Genomic DNA, 21,282 nt, shown 5'->3' with positions numbered 1-21,282 from the left:
ATGAGAATAAAGGCAAGTTGCTCTCTTGAGCAAGGGGCTAGAGTTCTTTGGCATACATACAGGAAAAAAGGCTGAAACAACACTTTAGGTATTAAATCAAGCAGTGCTGCATGGTTTAGCCTTTTAAAACTTAGGCTGTGGCTTAAAAGCATGTTTTAAGATGGGTTGGTAGCTACAGCTCCCGATCTCTTAATTATTGTATGGTGAACAGAACTGGTTTGGGATGAAGATGAAACTGATTGTTTCTGGTGTATAAAACGTTAATTGCTAATAGTAACTATATATATGTGTGTATATATATATATATAAAATTTGCTGACACGGAGCAGCATAAAAACATGGCTTTTAGCGCAGGAGGGTCCTGTGGCACTGGAGAAGATAAGGTAGAGAGGCTGCACAATGTCTGTTCTTGGAAGCTTTCAGGACTAGCCTAGAAAAGGCCACACCTGAGCTGGGGCTGGTGCTACTGCTGCTTCGGGTGGGAGGCTGAGCTGCCTTCCAGTCTGTGTTTTTGTGGTTTGAGCAGCATTTTCCCGGGTTACAGCATGTGAGACCCAGGGTATGTGGTTATCCCGTGACCTTGTTATCAAACTGCTGTGAAGCTGCTGAGATTTTTGGTTTTGGTTCACAAAGCATCAACTAGGCAGAAATCTGGGGGGCTCCAACAGCACCATATCGGTATCAGCTCCTTGCTGCTGCTCTTGCCAGTGGCTGCATTTGGCACCTTCCGCTGCTCTGGGACCGGTGACGGAGGAGGAGCAGCACGACTTGAGGTGAGCATCCTGATGGAAACTTGGGGGCAGGTGCTTTTAATGAGAGGGCGGTCGATTTTGCAAATACTTGTACCCCTGTGTAAGGTTGTATGAAACTAAATGTTTGCTCTTTGGACCTCTCATTGACTTGTGTGTGTATATATATATTCCTCATCGGATATAGATACTGTCTGAAACTGGATGATGCATTTAGAAACAGTGCTGAACTGCCAGGTAGGAATGTAGTGTTGATACCAGTAATCTCAGATTGATTGGCCCGAGCTGCTTTAGCCTCCTTCCCAACTGCCTGTATTTTTCAGGCACTTGGAAAAAACAGCCACTGTGCTGGCTGATCGTAAAACTTTCCGTCGAAAACCATTCCTTACCGTACCTGTCAGCGTGAGCTCTCCCGTCTCTTTTTTTCCTTAAGAAAAGGGGAGGCGCTGGAGGAGGGTTGTCTGGAAGGATCCTGCGCTGCTCACCGCACACTTGACCCACTTTGCTCCTCTGCCGCCACCGCCTTTGTCCTCAGGGAAGAGGAACGCCGCCCCGGGTGTGGGCGAGGAGGTGCTCCGCTCTGGGGGAGGCTGCTCTCGCTTCCCCACCCTTTCAAATACAAAATCCCGTGGTGCTTGTGAGTGTGGTTATCTAGTGTTAGCTTAGTTTAACCATCTCAATTTCACTGGGCTGTCACTTTTTTCCCTTACAATCTCTTTTAAAAATGTTGTAAATTAGCCTGACTTCTGAAATGTGTTTTTTTTTCTTCCCATGGACTTTGAAACCTCAAAGCATTTGCTCTTCGTCGTCGGTGGCGTCAGTACCAGCCCAGAACCTGCCTCTTGCACTTTGAACAGCCGCCAGGCTGAGTAATGGTGCCACGGAACCGGGCCTGGTGGCACCTCTGGGTCCCTCTGGCCCAGCCCCAGGACCACCCCGAGCTGCTCAGCACCACGTCCAGGCGGCTGCTGGAGCCCTCCAAGGACAGGCTCCACAGCCTCACTGTGCAGCATGCGGCAGTGTCCGGCACCTCCATAGTAAAGACAAAAAAACCCTGTAAAGTCAATGCAGCTTACTCACTATCACACCAGGTTCTCAAGGATATTCAGATTTGTTTGCCTGTGCCACTCGGGGATTTGGTACCCTTTTGCTAATGGTGCTGGAAGGGGGAAGCTTTCACCCAGCAGCATCTCCCTTGCTATTTATGCAGCCACAAGGACCATGGAGTCTGAGCAGTCCAAATTATTTCCATGGATGCTACAGCAAAAATGATTTTTTTAAAAAAATCAGTATGTTTAAGTATGTGGAGGTGGACTGAAGATTAGGGAGTTAGATGCAAATATGCTTGAGGTAGGTTTGCTTCTATTTTTAATCAGTTTTTCCCTCATCTTCAGTCTTCTATGCATCTTGAATCCCTGTAGTTATGCAAGGAGAATGTTGCTAGAGGGAGGAAGAAAAGCTGATCAAGAAAAAACAGCTCATGTCTGCCTGCCGTGATTTAGTTAGCGAGTTGTCAGCCTGTCTGACTAACATCTAAAGGGGGGCTCTGCCTTCCTCAGTACCCAATGTCTTGCATTGCTGTGGTACAGCTTAGATGAAAAGCAACATCTTAAGGATGCTCCTGTAATACAAGTTTTGATGAAGTGGAAACAATCACAGCTATTTCTGGAGTTTAGAGGGGACAAGAGTTTTCCTCTTCTGCCGTGTTGTAAGATTGCTTTAAGTAGCAGAAGCCCAAGCCTTTGAGCTGAGCAGTTTCTTCCCACTATCTATATCAGATATAAAATTGTTCTTTTATTTTTTTTTCCACTGAACAAGTCCTACTTTTCCTTGCACTGTTGATGTGGCTGCTCCTTTTACAAAACTGTTCTTCTGCTGTATTTTGGGGGAGAAGAACATTTTTGCTGCGTTATCTCCCCTACATGTAGACCAGGTTCTTGTCCAGATCCAGTGGTCACTCCTTGCATCCCAGCAAATGACACCCTGTGCCAGAGCAGCTGTGCTCTCCAGGCCCTGGAGTTCGGTCCTTGCAGGGCTGCCTTCCCTTCCTTCTGGAAATCCAAACTGAGTCCTGTGACGACATTTCCCAACTTGTTATCAGTGCAGCAAAGCTGAGGTCTTTCAATCCTGGTTCTCACTAGGCTTTTAGAAGCTCATGTCACATGTGGTATTAAAAAATGCTCAATCTTTTTACAGTATTATCTCCATGATCACCACCACCACTAATAGAATAAGCTTCTCTGTCTATAAACATGGAAAGTGTTAAGTGTTTTTTTTTTTTTTTTTTGGTTGGGGGGCAGTAATTTTTATCTAAGCGGCAAGAGAAATAGCTGGGAACAGAATCCAAGGAGTGGAGTAAACCCAGTGCTGTCTGGGAGGCTGCTCTCCATCTCTAATGCCATGCTCAATGCATTAAAATTCCCTTCCCCCTGCAGCTGCGTAGCTGTTCAGCTGGCTTCTGCCCGCAGCTCAGTGATGCTGCAAGAATGTAGGTCAGAGCTCTTCTGGATCTGATAAGTGTTAAATCAAGCTTACGCTGATCTTGGTTGCTCCAATCTTTCCAGATATTTGCTTTAGTGTTAAGCTTCCTCCTCTGGATTCTCAGTGGAGAAAGGCCCTTAATTGTAATTTATCTGTGGCTGATGCAGAGAACAATTATCTTTACAGCTCAGGACAGCAATGCTTTAGGATTGGTTTAGGATTATTTGCATTGGAATGATTACCTTTGCACCTAACAATTGAAATTGGCCCACCCATTTTTTTTTTAATTTTCTTGAAAAATCTTGCTCCCTGCCTTGCAGCTTTAGTCAAGGACATATCTTTTGTGTTAGTAATACTGCCTGACTTCCAGGACTTTGGCTATCACCTCCACAGCAGCTGCTTTTTCATGACAAAGATAGCAAAAAGCATCCAGACTAGCTCGGGAGGTTCATTATATGATATGTAGGGCGCAGTGGGAGGTGGCTTTCACGTGATTACAGAATATCTGTGACAGACGTCTGCCACTTCTTAGGGTGTGTGGTGTTTTTGTTGCTTTAACTCTCCCAGACTACTAATTCAACAGATAAAGTCCAGTGTGGACTGAATTTTCTCCGACACCTTTAGAGAACTGTATCACGTATAAAGCTCAATTGCTTTGAATTATAATTGACACATAGGTCATAATTAGGCGGGGAATTTTGCTTTCTGCCTGTTCCTAGATTGTATTGCATCTGTCTTGTGTGCAGAGCAAAACCCACCCTCCTACTGCCTCTGCTTTGCAGTCTGAGGGAGCTTGATCATGGGCCAAAAATCAGAAACCTTGCTCTCTGGCAACATGGAGAAAAGGGATTTAGGATTTGCAGATGTTTTCCACAGGCCACCTTCTGTCATCATCTGATCTGCTAAGTCAGCGAGTATTAATATAAATAAAAAAAGCACATTTAAGGAAAGTGAAGGCAGTGTGTTTGTCTGTTTGTTTTTAACAGAGTGAATGTTGTTCTCAACACTGGAGCATGAGGTGGAGTGATTTAGCAGGAAAGAGGTAAATGTGCTGACTGTACAAGGTCACATTAGGCATAGTTTGGAGGCTTCACACATAATACACCCAACATATATAAGCCTGTGTTACATATACAAGATAGTTAGGCCCTAATAAATTGTAAACACCAGTATCTCCGAGGAACCTCTGTAGAGAAGGTTGGAGGAACCTCTGCAGAGAAGCCTGCTGTATAAACACCGCCTGCCCCCTTCAGATGCTCACGCTCCTGCTCCACACAGGATTAACTCTCAGTTCCCTCCAAGTTAGGTCAGGTTGCTCGGTCATTTTCGAGTATGCTGTAACTAATGAGCTGCTCAGCATCCCCAAGCCTGCGAAACGAGATTCTTCAGGCAGGCAGGCAGTCATCTCCCCCAGTTCTCTGGAATTTATACAGAAACCGATTTAAGTGACGTGACCCAGTGCGGAACAGCCTCGTCATCGGGAGCGCCGGGCTGGCAGCCTGTGCCTGTGCGGCTTCCATCTCCGGGGAGCTGGCTGTGCTCTGAGCTGAAACCCAACCTGCTCCTCGTGCTTTTGTGCTGAATACTTGTAGGGTTGGATTTTTGTGCTGAATACTTGCAGGGTTTGAGCTCTAGTGCTTGCTGTCGTGGTGGCTGAATGCTTGTAACGTTACTGCCCTGGGGGCTGTGTCACTCAGGTGAAGGTGGAAAAACAAGGGAAGGACGAAGACTTGGTGTTTTCATTGCACTGACGTCCCCGCTTTGACGTGAACAAAGCGAGATTCTGTGCGAGGGACTCTGTGTGTTTAGGTTAGCGGGCGCGCTGGGGGCACGGCTGTCATTTCGCTGCCCTAACACCACAAATACTCGTTGGGCACCCGAGCGCCCTACAAACGCTGCCATAACACCACAACACAGCATTTATGTGAGGCCCAACCGCGGCCTCAAGCGGCGGGGCCGGGCCCGGCCCCCCCCGACTCCTGACGGGATTTTTGGGGGGGGGGAAGGGGCGGGGCCGCCCCGGGCCCCTCAGCGCGGCCCCGCCGGGGGGCGCCGCAGCCACCGTCCCGCGGGGCCCTCCCCACCCCCGCGAGGCGCCCGCCGCGGCCGCCCGCGCTGCCTGAAAAACGCTCGGGCCCCCTCTCCGCCCTCCCCGCCGCCTCCTCGCTCCTCTCCCACCCGCACACCCCCATCGCACCCCACCGTTCTCTCTCTCAGCCTCCCTCCGCCCCGCTCAGCCAGCGGCAGCGCGGCGTTTCTCTCAGGCGCTCGCGGCGGGCAGCCCGGCAGTTGCGAGGCAGCGCGAGGCGGGGTCCTCTCCCCCTCCCCCCAGTGCCCCTCCCCCTCTATAAAAGCGCCGCCGCAGCCGGGCCCCGAGCGCCGCCGCCGCCGCCAGCTCCCGTCAGCGCCCGCCGGACGCCGCCGCCTCGCGGTGAGGGCCCGGGGCTGGGGGGGGCGGGCGGCGGGCCCTGAGGCGGCAACCGGCGGGCGGGGGGAGGCTCCGCTCGGTGGGGCGGGCGGTGCGGCCTCGGGGGGCCGTGAGGGAACGGGGGAGACCGTGAGGGGACGGGGGGGGGCCGTGAGGGGATGGGGGGGGCCGGGCGCCGCTGCTGCGGTTCCCGGGGTCTCTGGGCCCTGTCACGGCCCGGCGCTGGGGTTGGGGGGGTGGGGGGGGTGTTAAGGAACGAGGAGCGGGGCTGCGGGGCCTGGTTCCCCGCCTGGCCGCCCCTCGGAGCTCAACGGGCGGCGTTCGGCCCGGTTCGGTGCCCGGTGGTAGGGGAAGGGGCTTGGGGGGGGGGGGGGGGGGGGGAAGCGGTCCCGGTCCCCGTGGGGCTGCAGGGCCGGGCTCGCCCCGCGGCTGTGCGGCGTTATGTAACGGGAGGGCTGCCGGGGGCGCGCTGCTCCCGGCCCGTGGCTGCAGGAGCCGGGGGTACGTCCAGAGGGTCTGCTCGGGTCCCCCCTGCCCCCCCCCAGGCGTCTTCAAGCTGCTGACTCGGAACCGTGCGTTAATCCTCGATTTATTTTTGTGGATGTTTGTGCATGCACGTACATATTTACATACCCATGCGCATATGTGTCTGTGCAAGTGTACGTACATATATTTATCCACATACACACATACGTATGCATATCTCTGCAACAATCATGGCTGCATCCCTCCAAAGCGCCAATCCCAATTAGCAGCGGCCCTGTCATATAGGGTTACATTGCCGCGTAAACATTAACTACCTCCTTGCTCTGCCAAATGGAAATTAAAGCAAGGAGAACTCCGGGCTGGTGCAGGCTGCTTAATAACGTGCTTTGGCTGGCCTCCATTGGACTTGGTTTGCTGCAGTGCTGTCAGGCTGAGCCATGGCGATGAGCTGTGGGAGGCGTTCAGAAAGGGCTGGTGGAAGTTTGCTCCAAGTGGGGCAGCTGGCTCGCCTTTGGTAGTTCGGGTACCACTGCAAGGAGGTAGCATGCAGGGGTGGTAAGCTTGAGGGGGGAAGTACATCTGGAAAGGAATTTGAAGTTCTTTGACACTGGGATTTTCCTCTGCAGTGCCTTGCAGGCTGTGTTTAGGAGTATGTGCTGCAGAGATTTTTCAAACAGGTAGCTGGAGGAAAAACTGAAACTTGCAGTGGTCTGCTCCTAGCAAATATTTTGAATGGTAGAGCCATTATAACACATGGCACTAGTCTAAGAACTGATTTATAAAGCTCTTCAGCCAGGCAGTTAGGTCTGTCATGTCTTTTGGGTCAGTTGGTTCAAGTACAGTGATACCCACGCAGACCTCAAGTGTGGTTTTGGACAGAGGCAGTGACCTAGTGGCTTGCTAGGCACCAGTACCTTACTTCTGGCTTGGGGTTAAGTAGCTGGAAAGATGTTTCCTTGTAAATTTTGATTGTTACTTACTAGGATATCTTTACTGCTGCTTGTATTTTAGGTCTTATCTTGTTTGAAAAATTTTATTAAAACAAAGTTTGTTTGTTTTACCTGTGTTAAATACTTGCTTGTCTTACTGTTTCTTAATGCTAATAAAGTGCTGATGTAACTTCCTACTGTGTAAGAGCAGTGTTAAGTGCTGATCTTGTTCCTTGTAGTGGTAGAAATGCGCAGTGGTTGCTTGGATTTGAAGACAAATAGTGTTCTGGAATTGTCGTTGTAAGCTTATTTCAAGAGAGAGATAGCTCTAGTGTTGCATTTCATTTTTTAAGAAAGCACTACTGACTAATCAATTTTATATTTATCTTGAGGTTTCAACTTAAAAATAATCAAAAACATGTTCCCTCTCTTCTCTTTTAAATTGGTGGTAGGTTTCCTTCTATCAGTCCTTCTTAAACATCAGGATTAATGAATTTAGGCTTGTTGATTCAAGCAGCACATAACCTGGGTGTGCTGTAAGTGACACGGGGTTATCTGCTGCTGTTCAGAAGCAATGTAAATAATGAAGGTACCTTATGTATTTGAGTCAGCTAAACTTGCAATGTCTGCTGGATATTGTGTGAAAATAACTTTCCCTCTCTTATAGATGCCTTCAATTAAACTCCAGAGTTCAGATGGAGAGATTTTTGAAGTTGATGTTGAAATTGCAAAGCAGTCTGTGACTATAAAGACTATGCTGGAAGGTAAGAGCGGAGCCTCGTGCTGAGGTAGCAGTGTATGCAGGAATGCTTCCTGCGCAGGAATTGTGACCAGAGGAGACAAACTGGTACGGTGCTGAAGAAGGGTTCCCAGCCCATGAAACAGCTTGCTATCTCATGGCAGAACAGCTGGAGCAGTTGCTGTTGTAGCTTAAACTGTTTTGGGTGAATGCGCTTTCTCAAAAAGCTTGAAGTTCAGTCCACTTGTTAAGAGCAATTCCAGTGAGGCTGATAAAAATCTAAGCCCCCCAGTTTGCTTACAGACTACTTCAGTTTTGTGAAAGTAAGCAAACAGAACTTCTACTATGTATTAAAAACAAACTTTATTTTAGCGTGCAAACCATTCGTACTCCATAACTGCGTTTCCTTAAATGGGGTGGGAGATCAGAAACTAATGCACCGAATAAAGGTCTGAAGTGAAATATATATTGTGAGCTTATGCAGTGAAATTAGGTGGGGTAAATACTTGGTTCTGATCTCTTGCTGATATGAGTTTGAAACAAAAGAGCTCTTGGTGGGGGAGGGGAAATCGCCAGATGGCTGGGATACAGAGCAAGCTGTGTCTAATCTGTCTGGTGCAAATCCTCATTGTTTACTGTTTTTTTTTCTAGCTTTTGGGTGTATTCACAAATTAACTTAGAAACAATCTTTCGGTAGATGTAGTTAAAATGATGTCCTTGGGTATGAATCTTGGGCTGGCTGTGACACCTTATACGTAAGAACAACAACAACAAGGTTGAAATGCTCCAACCATTGAACGCTCCTTCTGCTTAATAAGCTGCTTTTGAACATCCAAGCAACGTGAGCAAGAAACCCAGCAGTCGGTGGGAATACGCTGGAGAGCATCATTCCTTCCCGTTTCCTCACGCGCACGCTGTGTCACTGCCAGCGCTCAGTGGCACGTGCGTGTGGATGAAAGTTACGTGTGGCAAGTGTTGCCAGCCGGCCCCCTACCCGGCTGACCAAGAAGCAGCCCCCTAGCACAGATAAAAGGCGCCTCGCAGTACGGATGGTTAAGCATCACCAGTTCTTAAAAAAATGCTCTGTATTCCTGGTGCTGTGAATGAAGGGGAAGGAGCTGGAAGGTGGGGTTGCATCAGGTGTCATGAGACCACCAGTGAAGTGTTAATTTTCTGATAGCGTGAAATCCCAGTTCTGGAGGGGTGGGGATGAGTTGAGCAGAGTTGGCCGGTGTTGGGCTACTGCTCAAGTTATTTCCCTGTACCAACAATTTTGGGCAGCCCAATCGGTCACTTCTGACACTGGTATCTGCTACCAACTTCAAAGGAAGCGTTTGAGGTTTCCAGTAACTGGTAATATATGCGGGACCCTTTAATGTCAATATTTTGGTTTCAGAACCTATGAAATTAGTTAATCTAACCAAAAAGTAGCACTAACTGATATCCCCCTAACGACAGTAGTTGACCTGTCTAAATACAGAAGTACATGCTGTTTTAACTGTGTGCAGATTTGGTCAGTGATGGTGTCACAGTCATCTGTTCTTAAAAATTAAACTCCTTGACGATGTAGAATTGGCTCACCTGTGCTTGAGTAAAGGCCTGTGTTGTTCAGCTACGTAGCTGAACAGTGCTGATCTGTGAGAGCCAGGGTGTCATCCAGCTGTTGGATAATAATAAAGAAAAAAAAAGCCTATTCTCTATTCAGAGCTAACGTGGTATTTGTTCTGTGTAAAGAGTCCAAATTTTAATTGTCTTATTTTGACTTTGACTCCTCAATTGCATCAAGGGATGAAGTGACAAACCATCTGATTCTGTCATGCTCATGTTGACAGGCTTCTAAAACAGTGATTATCAGAAACTTTGTGCTGTAAATGCGTATTTGTTTTCTTTAATTGAAGGATCTGTGTTGCTGTCTTACCAGCCAAAGAAATCTGCATGCTCAGAATCAATGCAGGTGCTTCAGAGGCCAGCTAACTGGCATCTCAATGGCTGCGGTATTTACTGCTGCTGTGTGAGACAAAACATCGTCTGTGCTTACCACAGGAGGTTTAAGTTCTTTCTTAATAGTAAATTGAATCGGGGATTTCAGTTGGAACAATTTGGTTGAACTTGTGCCTTCAGATCTTGAAAGTGGTAAAAATACATAAATACTGTTCTTCGGGTTCTTTAACATGTTCCATTCCCAGAACAAAACTGTCAGGTTCTGCTCTAAACAAGTAACGGACAGCTTAACTGACTGTCCATGCTCAAAGTATATCGGCATCTCATCTGAGGCAGTCTTATTAGTTACTTAACCTAAAGGTTAAGTATAAAGGTTGGTATAACCTGGTATGTTTAATGCAGCCAAAGCTCTGCAGAGCCCCATTGAAAATATCCAAGTTTCTGGCTTAACCAGTTAGAGATCCTTTGCTACCAGGCCAGTCAGCCTCAGTGTTGATAAACAGTGGAGAATTGTTGGAGCAGCCCAGTTTGGAGAAGATCAATTCTTTTGTTTGCCGATTGCTTAGTCATCTTTCCTTTTTTAGATTTGGGAATGGATGATGAAGGTGACGATGACCCAGTCCCTCTTCCAAATGTTAATGCAGCTATTTTAAAAAAGGTAAGATGCTGAAAGTCGCAGTTATATACCAGTAATGGAATATGGAATTAGTGATGGAGTTAGATATGTACCATAAAAAAAAAAGCATTTATTATGTGTTAGCACAAGCTTAAGCAGTATGAGGTACGTGAGCCCAGGCAGCTAGGCTGTCTGAGAACGGGGCTGAGGCTGGCAGCTAATGGCAGACCTACAGGAGTGACCTTCTGGAAGGCTTCCTTCCTGCGGTGATGAGGTGGTGCCTGACATCTGTGCATCCTAGCATTTTGTGGCTTTAAAGCTCTGATTCTAACTGGGTGCTGTGCACTGAGCTTCTGTTCATGAGATCCAAATGGAAGGAGAAAGGATGAAGGGACAGGCAGTGGTGGGAGTTGGTGACAGTAAGCATGTTGTACGGGTGCCGTGCTGCGTGGCACTTGAAGTGCTTCATAGACACCGTGCACACTTGGTGTTACATTTAATAATAGACCGTGATTATTATTGGGTCAAATGAGAAAAATGAAAAAGCGTGTTGCTGTGTCTTGAGATACTCTGAGCCAAAGTAAATGCTGGGCTGTGGGGTTAGTACAGGGTTAGGAATTATTTCCCAGTGGTATGCGTAATTAACTTAAAACTTTGGAATTATTTTGGGTTGGCAGAATGGAAAAGGACTTTGCAGTAGACACCTATTCCTTTTAATTGTCTGGGTGATGAGATAGTGCTCGATTTTATTTAAAATAACACTTTGGAAACATGCAAGGTTTTGTTTTCTGGGTAAAGTCCATACTGTGGTGAACACGTCCTGTTGGTAGCTAGTACCTCTCCATGCTCTTCCCGTTTATAGTGTTCTGTTCAGTATGAATTACGTTTTTTTCCTGTTCTTCAAATAGTGCAAAAGCCTCGAAATGAGGCTTTGGTTTTCTCTGCACAGTTCTGTGTGTTAGCTCAGGGCTTACAGTTAATACCAGGAGCTGCCTTTTAGGATCCAGAGTATTTAATTTACTAGCTACTGTCTCAAGTGGCCTTCTTGAAGGCTGTTGAACTCTGGGATTGGGAATTGATTCTTCTAAGATGAATCATATGAACATGCTCCATTAGATTAATATTAGAAAATATAAGGTAGAGGAGAAGGTACAGTTCTTCTAAAATGAAGCTAAGTTAGAGTTGGGGTCTAATAGAAGAATCACTCGGATAAAAAAATTAATATCAAAACTATAATTAGGTGATTCAGTGGTGCACCCATCACAAAGATGATCCACCTCCTCCTGAGGATGATGAGAACAAAGAGAAAAGAACAGATGACATCCCTGTGTGGGATCAAGAATTTCTGAAAGTAGACCAAGGAACACTTTTTGAACTTATCCTGGTAAGTACGTTCCTGAAGCGTCAAGACTGTGCCTGTGCAGTGCCCTCTGTTCGCGTGGTTTACAAATACAGGCTTTATGCTGCTTGAATAACTTCTTCATGGGGGGAAACGAGGGTAGTGCAGGTAGTTCTGGCAACTACTACTGGGTGAAATCGGTGAATGTTAAAACGTTAACCTCATGCTAGGCACCAGTTTATACTTGCTCACCTACCAGTTCCTGTCCTCTTGTGCATTTGTGACCCTCCAGCTGTCTTTTTTCACTTTTGCAGCTTTTGAGTCTTGGCTAAAGACTTATTACTTTGTTTGTAGATCTCCAGTACTCCATTTATACTCATCTAGCTTTATTTTTTAAAAATTTGTGCTTTTTGTGGTATTGTGACACAGTCGTACTTGTCTTAGGTAGTTAACAGCAAGTTAACTGGCAAGTAAGTTTTAGGTACTGTTATTTCAAGGTTCTAGCTAGAAGCTTGTCAAAGTGGAGATGGTGTGTTTGTGGTTACAGCATTTTACAGTGCTGTAAGCAGAATTTTGGTAGTACATCTACAGAGGCAGACAAATGATACTGAGGCTTTAAATTTGGAAACTCTTCTACAGGCTGCAAATTACTTGGACATCAAAGGCTTGCTTGATGTCACATGCAAGACAGTTGCAAACATGATCAAGGGGAAAACTCCAGAAGAAATTCGCAAGACATTCAATATTAAGAATGACTTCACTGAAGAGGAAGAAGCACAGGTACTTGATCTGGGTTTAATTATAATTTAGCTTTTTTCCTACTGAATCAAATGTGCAGTGTTTCATAATATCATGCGTGATGCAACCGACTGGTTATTAACAATAAATGTAAACTAATGCATTAACTACTCTTAATTGGATTGCTACTGGTGAAAGACCTTCCAGTGTCTACAGTGCTGGCAGCCCATTGCTCGAAGAAGGCCAGAAAGCGTGTTGACTTCTTAGCTCAGATGTGTGTCTTGTGAGAAAGAAAGTAGGATTGCTTATGGCAGTCTTAGATTGCGGTTGTGGAGCTGTAGTAACAGTGCTGCTGCTGGTGTGTTTTTGCATGCGGCTTGAAAGGTAAGGTGCTTAGATTCCCAACTCTAAGTCATTAATTCATCGCCTTAGAGCTTCAACAACAAATGAAGTGCCAAATGGTTAAGCTGGGAAAGATCAGACCAAGATACCTTGTTTAAATGCAAGGGCAGTGAATTGTATGCTTTAGTGTGTCTGCGGTACTGTGTCATGAAGCGAGCAGTTAAGGTTTAAGCCAGTCCATTTGCGTTACTTGGTGAAACAATTCAATTCTGATCAAATCTAGGCACGAGAAGTTCGTTGATTTATATGGATAAACAGGTCAATTCAGAAGTCTTGGTTACAAACTGTGCATGAATAAGGGAAGCTGCTTCCAAGCTCGTGCCTTTCTGCAGTAAGCAATCCTGAATGCTTATGGGAATTTGCAGCTAACTTGTAAAACTTCAGTGCATTAACGGTTAAATTCTTCTTTCAGGTACGTAAAGAGAACCAGTGGTGTGAAGAGAAGTGAAGTATTGTGCCTGACACTCGAACACTGTAAGGATTGTTCCAAATACTAGTTGCACTGCTCTGTTCATAATTGTTAATATTAGACAAATGCAGCAGCAAATGAAGTTGTGTTAGCAGGATATTGTTCCCTTTGCATGTGTAGTGTTTTTTTGAGTATAAATTTAAATCTTCTGAGTTTTTACTAGTGTAATTGGATGTCTTTTTACTTTACTCTGCAATGAATAAAACTGATCTAAGTGTGGATTCTGTATGGGAAGTAGCACTTAAGGTTGTCATTTTCATTATGCTTTTTAACTGTTCCAAGTCCAGTTACAATCTTAAGCATTGACTTCACCATTGTAAATAAAACCACCCATGATTTCTTCCTCAAGAACAAAACACTTACTTACAGGGTATTGATAGCTTCAGAGAGGGAAAAAAAAAAACACCTAAAATGTGTCTTGGGGAGCTACGTGAAGTTTGAAAAAAAAAGTTGCTGATTTCTTCTGAAAGCATTTTGGGAATATTAGTATTACTTAAAGCTATATAACTTTAAAGGTTGTTCTTCTGCATTTAAAAAAAAAAAGAAAAAAAATCTGTCCACTTTCTTGTCCTGTTAGTCTTGCCTGATAGACTAGTGTAAGGTGTAATCTAGGGCTAAGCAAGCTCCTGAGAGTTACATTGGAATACTTCAACCATGTCTTGAAGATCTGCCTCTAGCTGTTAGCAATTGGAGAGTGTGTTGCTTTATGCACAGGACAGGTGTGTTTTTATACTTCTCGCTAAAAGTGGAATCCAGGTTTGACCAAAAATGACTGACATTACCAAAGTTAATATTATTGACCTGTGCATGCCATTAGTGGCTGTTCTTAGGCAATTTTAAACAGTCCTTGTGATGTAGCTCTTTAAAACATGGTTTCATGTGTCCACAGGAAATCCTTTTGCCTCTGTATGTGATACTTCAGCTTGTAGAGACTTAATTATTGCATACAAAGCTAATGCAGTATCAAGCTTGACTTCTTTGGACAAAGCCACTTGCAACTAGTTAAACAGTAACTGGTTTCCTGATTTTTATTATTTTTTTTACAGTTCCCTTATAGGGAGTAGGGGATGGTTGTGTGGTAGATCTTTGAGGTGTGCTCTTAGCTTGTATTGCATTCCATTCTCTGTATAAACCTTAGAGTAGAATGAACCTTAATAAACATACTTAACTCACTTTAAATGTGTTTCACTTCTGAATTAATAAAGGGCTTTTAAACTTTTGTTTGCAAATGGTTCTAGTTATTTGAAACCAGACAATCCTAGTGTCACTTACTACTGAGTATACAAATAATAGTACTGAGGGAGCAGCTAATTGAAATAAAATCTTTATATCTGTTTTAAATGACTATAATGCAAGTCACTAGTCAGTCGCAGTGGGTGACTCAAATTATGTCTGGAGCTAAATCCAGATGGATTTTTTTTTTGATGGCTTACCAGCTTTTTAGGTAATCTTGCTTTGATGTGGCCATTAATGAAAGCATTCATAACTTGGTCTAAAGCAGCACTCAAATCCGTGCTGTGGATGCAGTTGCTGGTCACACGCTTATTCATAAGGCTGCTGGGCCTGCATCTGTGCTGGCGATGGTGTTGTCAGTGGGCATAAAATCCTCCAGCGCTGCGGATCTGGATGGATGAAGCAGCCTTCCCAGCATCCTGTATTGCAAACAATATGACTCAAAGTACTACTAGAGAAAAGCTTCTGATAACAGTTCTTGTAGTTGAATACTCAGCTTAACCTGGGTTCTTTCAGGAAACAAATCCAGCTCTGTGCATGAAGCTAGTGTCCCAGGATCACCCGAGTTTTATCCCTGGAGTGCTGTGCTTCTGATACAGAAGCCTGGTACTGTAATTGTGCTCTCAGGTAGAAACCTACGTGTGATTCCTCTGGGTGCCGGTCATCGGGCTAGGATCGATGTCTGTTGGCAGCCGCTGCCCTATGCGGTGCCTCACTGTGCTGCAGGGTGAGGAAGAGACAGAGGCATAGTTTGTCTTCCTTGTTAACCCTGCTTGTACTTTGTTTGCACAAAACACACCTGTGGCAAGACTTGCTAATTATTAAGACAGCTTGCCTAAGCAATAACCCCTTAGCTTCACCATGAAAGCATTTGACCACTGTGGCCTTTGCTGAAGCTCCGGAATCGTGCCAGAGGGCTGCTGATAAGAGCAGTGCACATGCAACTCATGCAACTGTGGCAGTAGAGTAGCATGCACAACAAAGGGCTATTGTGCTCAGAGGTTTATAGAGCTGTGACAAATTTTAATATTCTTAGTAGGCCAGGTCGTTAGGATTCCATACAACTTATTTTCTCTGGAATTGCCCTGTAGTACTGTCTCAGACTTCATTCAAATTCTGTAGCTGCCAGATGTGTATGTCAGTGAGAAAATGCCTTTTTTAATCTCTGAACGTCCAACCTCTCAGTTGTCTCATCCATTCGAGCAATTAGTGCTGGGCTATAGAGAACCGGCCTCTGTACGAAGGTGCTGCGAGATAGTTTGGGGTACGGTGCCGCTGCTACGTGGGTTTTCCCTCTCCAGCTGGACCTGATGCCTGCTGTTGTAAGAGACGCCGGCTGCATATTTTGGAATTTTTGAAAGGGAGACACTGACCAACTTTCCCATTGCCAAGCTTTATTTTGCTGTTTAACTTGTATGGTGCTGCCTGAATTTATTAATCTTTTTTCCAAGTCATGGCCTAATCAGAGAGCTGCTCTTGGCAAAAGTGATTAAATGGCCTGTGGGGAGGAAGTCAGCTGTAGTGATCGTTTTATGTAAAACGTACATTTCCTTAGTCTTGGTTTACAATTTCAGTCTTACCTCTGTTGAAGACTATTGGCAATTATTCTAAAAAGTATTTAAACGTACAAATGCTGAAAAAAAAAAAAGCAAGATTCTTCTTCAGTTCCAAGAAATAATTATTTGACGCCTTCGTAGGTTTATAACTTCCAGTGGCCTATTTTGAATAGCCAGTCTGGCAATTACTTTATTTATAAAGCTATAAACATATTTTGAACATAAAAGCCAAAAAATACAAACTCAGTGAAGTAAAAAAATTACAACAAATGATGGAGAATCATTGGACAAATGAAAGTACAGCTGCAAAACATTTATCCCTGCTACATACATACAGTGGTTTTACTTGGCTTAATGAAGTGGTATTTCCATGACTTCTACATTCAAACTGGTTTCAGGAATTCAAATGCGTATTTCAAGAAAAGTTGAAATTGCTGTAAAAGAACTAAAAAAAAATCTTGTTGCGATAAAAACTTAAGGGCAAAGTTTTCCTTCTATTACAAAAGAGCATTAACACAAAATAATAACACTTCATATAGCAGTTCTAAAGACACTTTTTTGGTATTAATAAAAGTAGCTCTGTTTTGGCATTGATTGTTAACCGTAGGGCACGTAACACAAGTTGCTCATGCTTGCTGTTTTGTCTCAGAAATGGGCAGTTTACAGGTCTATTTCTTGCATGTCTTGGGGAGGGGGGGATTAAATTTTCTCAGACCAGTATAAACTGAAGATGTTACGGTGTACCAGGTGGAAATCGTGTTTATACTGCAGTAGCTGAAGCCACAGGGGTAAGGTCTGGCGACAAAGCTGTACGCACAGAGCAGAGCGCAGGGCCAGCACGACGCGACGTCAGCGAGCCCCGTTTTGGGGCATCGGTCAGAAAAGGGGTGTAAGAAGTGTAAGTGTAAGCGCTCCGTCTGCGTGGCTGAGGAAACGCGCTGCGCCTGCGCTGTGCGCGAACAGGGAAAGGCTCCTGCAGGAGGGGAGCAGCAGCTTGCACCAAGGAGACTTTGCAGGAATCGGATGGAATAAACGTGATGAGCGGAGGCTGCAATACAGAGGGGCCTTTCCCTGGTCAGCGTGCCCTGAACCAAGGCAGGCAGCCCAAACGCCGTGGAGGGGCCCTGAGTAGCCTTGAAATCAGCGGGTGAAAGTCCTAACGAGTTCTGAAATGAATGACGGCTCTTCTGGGCATGCCAGTGCTACTCGGTCCTTGGTCAAGATGCGCAGTTTAATACTGTTCAGGACTTTCCCCTAAATTTCCTCTGGTGTTATTTAAACACATCTGCTTTTTTTTTTCATACCCGTCTTTGCTTCGCTGCTAAATTACGTTTTATCCGACCACAAAATAGCGATCAGGTATTACGGTATGCCAGCTTTACGCCCAGTTTTGAGTTACGCTAGGCCACTGATGGGCTCAGTGTGGCTGATTTGTCAGCTGTGGCTTTTACAGTAGTTGACACTTCTACAGCACCTTACATCGAAGAGTCTCAATGAAAAACGGTCAGCTGAGACACAGCTTTTTTTTTTTTTAAAGATTTTTTTTTATATATATAAGAAGAATCTATGTCAGTTCTGGGAATAGTCTGCTGAGTTCCTCTGTTGAGCACTGGACCATGCTGTTGTCTAAGCTTGCTAAAATAATTTAAAACTGAGCAGATCGTGTGTTGATCTAGTGCTATGTAATTAACCCTCTGAGTGCCGTAAGTACACGGCCAAGTTCAGCTGGCAGGCACTTCAGGTAATGTCACTTCTCTAAGGGTTAAAATGACTTTCAGGTTTGTGCACGTAGCTTTCATTCAGTGCTTCTGAAGTTACATTTACACAGGAGAGGAATTAAGCAATAGGTTTAGATCTAAACTAAAACTGGAATTAAAATGTCTACACTACTACAAGCAAAAGTACCTAAATAAAGGGAATAAACCCAAAGACGCTCTACAGACTAATCTTTTTTTTTTAAAGTTTTCAATCTTTGATGCATTAACTTGCTTAAAAAGTTGTTTAGTCCAATGTAAAAAAATCAGGGTTTTTGTTTTTTGTGTTAAGAAAAAAATATAAAAATATTTTTACATTATAAAGGTCATCTTAAATTTCTTGCAGTTCTACAATAATATTACTACATAATTTGCATTCAGTACTCTAAAACCTATTCTGTAAAGTAGAAAAAAATAGATCCCCCTCTCCCTCTGTCTGTTGTTACTTTTCTCTTCAGCAGTCTAGAATATATTTATTCCAGGCAGATTCTGGTCTCTGTGACAAGTATGCAAACATGAAGTAAATCAGTAACTTCGATTAATTTGGGATTTACATCAGGTTTTGGAGATCAGAATCTGTCCACAGTGTTTTTGTTTGTCAAGCTCAACATATAAATAAAATACCAGAAACTGGTAAATGTTTTCAAGCTGGAGAGAATACATTAATATTTGGCATTGTTATGGAGGTAGAGGGAAGATCTCTGAGAAAAAGCTAGAATAAGTGAATAAGTTTTTTTTTTTTTTTAAAGTTCTACACCAAATCATCAAGAAATGGTTTTGATCTTGCAGAGGGTAAGTACGGACTGTAAGCAGAGAGCAGGGCAGCGTGCTGCTCTGCTCCCGGCCTGCCCCAGGGAAGGGGAGAGCCAAAGGGGGGCAGAGCACACACCGCGGCCTGTCCTCCACCCCTGCTTGCCAAGGAAGAGGCTCTGGGCCGGAGCGTAGCGCTCGAGTACGGCTGTCGGGCGTTACGGCTTTACACAGGCTCCGTGCACACGTGCTGTGCTCCTCCCGTGTGCCGGTGCACGGCTGGTTGCAGAGTTAGGCTTTTTGAGGCTGCACCCAGGCCGTTGGGTGAGAATTCTGCCTGTCCAGATCGGCAGTGACCGAGCCACGACAGCAAGGGCGGCCCTGCACCGACGCGGGCAGCAGTCGGCAGTCTGACTTCAAGTTGGCCGAGCTCCTGCTGCGCCCGGCCAGCGCCCCGCTTTCCTCTGCTAGTGGGATCGACGTCTGCACAGAGACCTGTTACCTGTAAACAGTACCTTCCTGTCCTCAGACACGAAGCTTAAAAAATACACCTCACTTGTTTAAATATTTCATTTCTCTGTCAGTCAGATCAGGGAGCTAGCATCGCTACATTTAGTCTTCGGGCATGAGGGCTTTTACAAAATGCTCCTATTCCAGCTTTTCCAGCCCCGTGGTACAACGGCTACGGGAGATCTGTGACTGACTACAGTTTAAAGCAGCTCAGAAGGCAGGAAATGGAAGCCAGTGTTAGATTTATAGCACCTACCACCTACTGCAGCAAGCTGGGGGTTCCTCTTTGCTTTCCGCCATACTTGGAGATAATGCAGTTAAAAAAAAAAAAGAAAAACCCCAAACAAACAAAAAAGCAGCACAGGGCAGGGACAAAAGGCTTGTTTACTCATCAGCACTTAGAAATTTTGGCAAATACTTTTTTTTTTTTAAACCTTTTTTTTTTTTTTAAGTCACTTTTCTATCTTTAACCACCACCCCCCCCCCAAAAAAAAAAAAAGAAAACAACAAAAAAAGAGTTTTCCAGCATCCTTAAATCATTCCGTCGCCTAACTTTGCAAGTTTGACAGTGAACTTGGGGAATTTGGACGGGCCTCCGGTGCTGTTCAGTGAGCAAAGTGCCCGGTGTCTCGGCCAAGGCGGGCGGGTGGGCGCGGGGCTACGTCCCCGTGGGGGCCACGCTGGGCGCCGGGGGCTCCGCGGGCGCGTGGGGCGAGCGGTGGGCGCTCGGTCTGGAGGAGCTGGCGGCCGGGCCGGCGTGGGCCAAGACGGGGAAGGGGTTGGGAGGCTCTCGGTGCGCGGAGGCAGCGGGGGCTGCGGGCTGGTCTGAAGGGAAAGCAGAGGGTACGCGTTGGAGTGCATCCAGGGGAGAGGGAGGGGAGTCTATAGCACTTCCATCGGAAGAAACTGGGCTGGCACAGCGTCCTTCTCCTTGTAAGTACCGAATGCACTTCTTTTTCCTCCTAAGAACAGTGGAAGAGAGTTAGCCGTAAATAAGGCGAGCGTGCGGTCACGCACCAAAGGGCGGGTGGGACGCGGTGCGGGCGGGGGGCTCGCAGCCGGCCCTGCGGGGGGGGCCCTGGGTGGCCATGACCGAGTGGCCGTGGGCTTGTGGCCGTGCTGGGGTGGCCGTGGGCTTGTAGCCGTGGCGGTGGCCGTGGATGCCCGTGGCCGCCCCCGGCTCCCTCATGCGCAGGGCGGCGGCTCCGCGCCGCGCCCGCCAGGGGGCGATAAAATGGCGGCGGGGCCGGGCGCGGCCGGGGCGAGGCGAGGGCGAGGCCCGGTGAGGGCCAAGGCCCGGCCCGGTGGGGCAAGGCCCGGCTCACCCGTGCTGTGGGCACGGACGGCGCTGGCCGTGCCAGGGATCCCCGCTGAGATGCGGCACAACCGTGCCCTTCTTGTTTGCCCTGCGGGACGTAGCCACGGAGGAGCGCCAGGTCACGCGCTGCCAGGACACCGCGCTCCCCATCGTTTTTTTGGCTTTCCTCCTAAGGCAACGCAAGTCAACCCAAACTTTTAAGGTCTTAAGGGTGTTTTTGCCTGTAGCACATTTCCTACCGCTTTCCTAGACTTGCACGCAACGTATCATCTACTTAGCTCTTTTTCTTTCTGCAGCAAAAGCCTCTGATCTCAGCCTATTCATAACACCTCTGAATCTCCAAATACTTCACATTCATTCCTGCCTCTGACGATGACTCAGTGACACGGCTGAGCTGAAAGCACTCAGCGGGCTCCTGAGGAAGGAAGAAAAAGGCCAGCGACCGGCTGGCGGAGGGCACGGTCTGAGGCTGGCTGAGGTCCTGCCAGGGATGCTGGAGCAGCTCTGAGCCGTTCACAAGACTCATTTGTCTCTGGAGCATCGATCACCTTTTAAGCTGCTAACTAGGCTAAGGAAAAGCAGCCAGGACGGTGCCACCCTTCACACTTCAGCCCGTGGCTTTCCTGGGCAGGAAGTGTTCATTCACTGCGATCTGTCTCCTCGGAAGCTGAGACACAAGCACAAAGTGCAATGCACACACACAGGGAGCAAGCGATTAGGCAGAGGTGTGTGAATGAACCTGCCCCCAGACTTCTGCTGCAAAGAGCAGCCGGCGGCAGATCTGCTCACAAAAAGGGTTTCATGGAGAAGTACCCAGCTGGTGACAATCACTCCCGCTAGCCCC

General features: G+C 46.3%; 2 protein-coding genes across 6 annotated transcripts in view; one reads left to right on the top strand and one right to left on the bottom strand.

The window, feature by feature from the left end:
• Positions 1-5,256: 5,256 nt before the first annotated feature.
• SKP1 (S-phase kinase associated protein 1) lies at positions 5,257-14,536 on the top strand. Its single transcript, XM_083798929.1, has 6 exons — positions 5,257-5,661; positions 7,741-7,837; positions 10,338-10,411; positions 11,610-11,753; positions 12,348-12,488; positions 13,261-14,536. The coding sequence occupies exons 2-6, from the start codon at positions 7,741-7,743 to the stop codon at positions 13,294-13,296; spliced, it is 492 nt and encodes a 163-aa protein (XP_083655055.1). The 5' UTR covers positions 5,257-5,661; the 3' UTR covers positions 13,297-14,536.
• The window catches only part of TCF7 (transcription factor 7), a 70,628-nt gene continuing 63,688 nt past the window's right edge, over positions 14,343-21,282 (bottom strand). For 4 of the 5 annotated variants that reach the window (XM_083798922.1, XM_083798919.1, XM_083798918.1 and 1 more), the window contains one exon: positions 14,343-20,082. In XM_083798922.1, the coding sequence (XP_083655048.1) occupies positions 20,003-20,082 (80 nt within the window). In that variant the 3' untranslated portion in view covers positions 14,343-20,002. The remainder of the gene's footprint in view (positions 20,083-21,282) is intronic. The other variant, XM_083798920.1, reaches the window with a different exon arrangement.

Source organism: Anser anser (assembly GCF_964211835.1).
Source record: "Anser anser genome assembly, chromosome: 14".
NCBI classification, from domain to species: Eukaryota; Metazoa; Chordata; class Aves; order Anseriformes; family Anatidae; genus Anser; species Anser anser.
This window is presented reverse-complemented; position numbering and strand designations above follow the sequence as displayed.

Coding starts and splice junctions, on each gene's coding strand:
- SKP1 (XM_083798929.1), top strand. CDS start 7,741: ATGCCTTCAATTAAACTCCAGAGTTCAGATGGAGAGATTTTTGAAGTT. Junction 11,754..12,347: donor CACTTTTTGAACTTATCCTG/GTAAGTACGTTC, acceptor ACTCTTCTACAG/GCTGCAAATTACTTGGACAT. Junction 12,489..13,260: donor CTGAAGAGGAAGAAGCACAG/GTACTTGATCTG, acceptor TTCTTCTTTCAG/GTACGTAAAGAGAACCAGTG.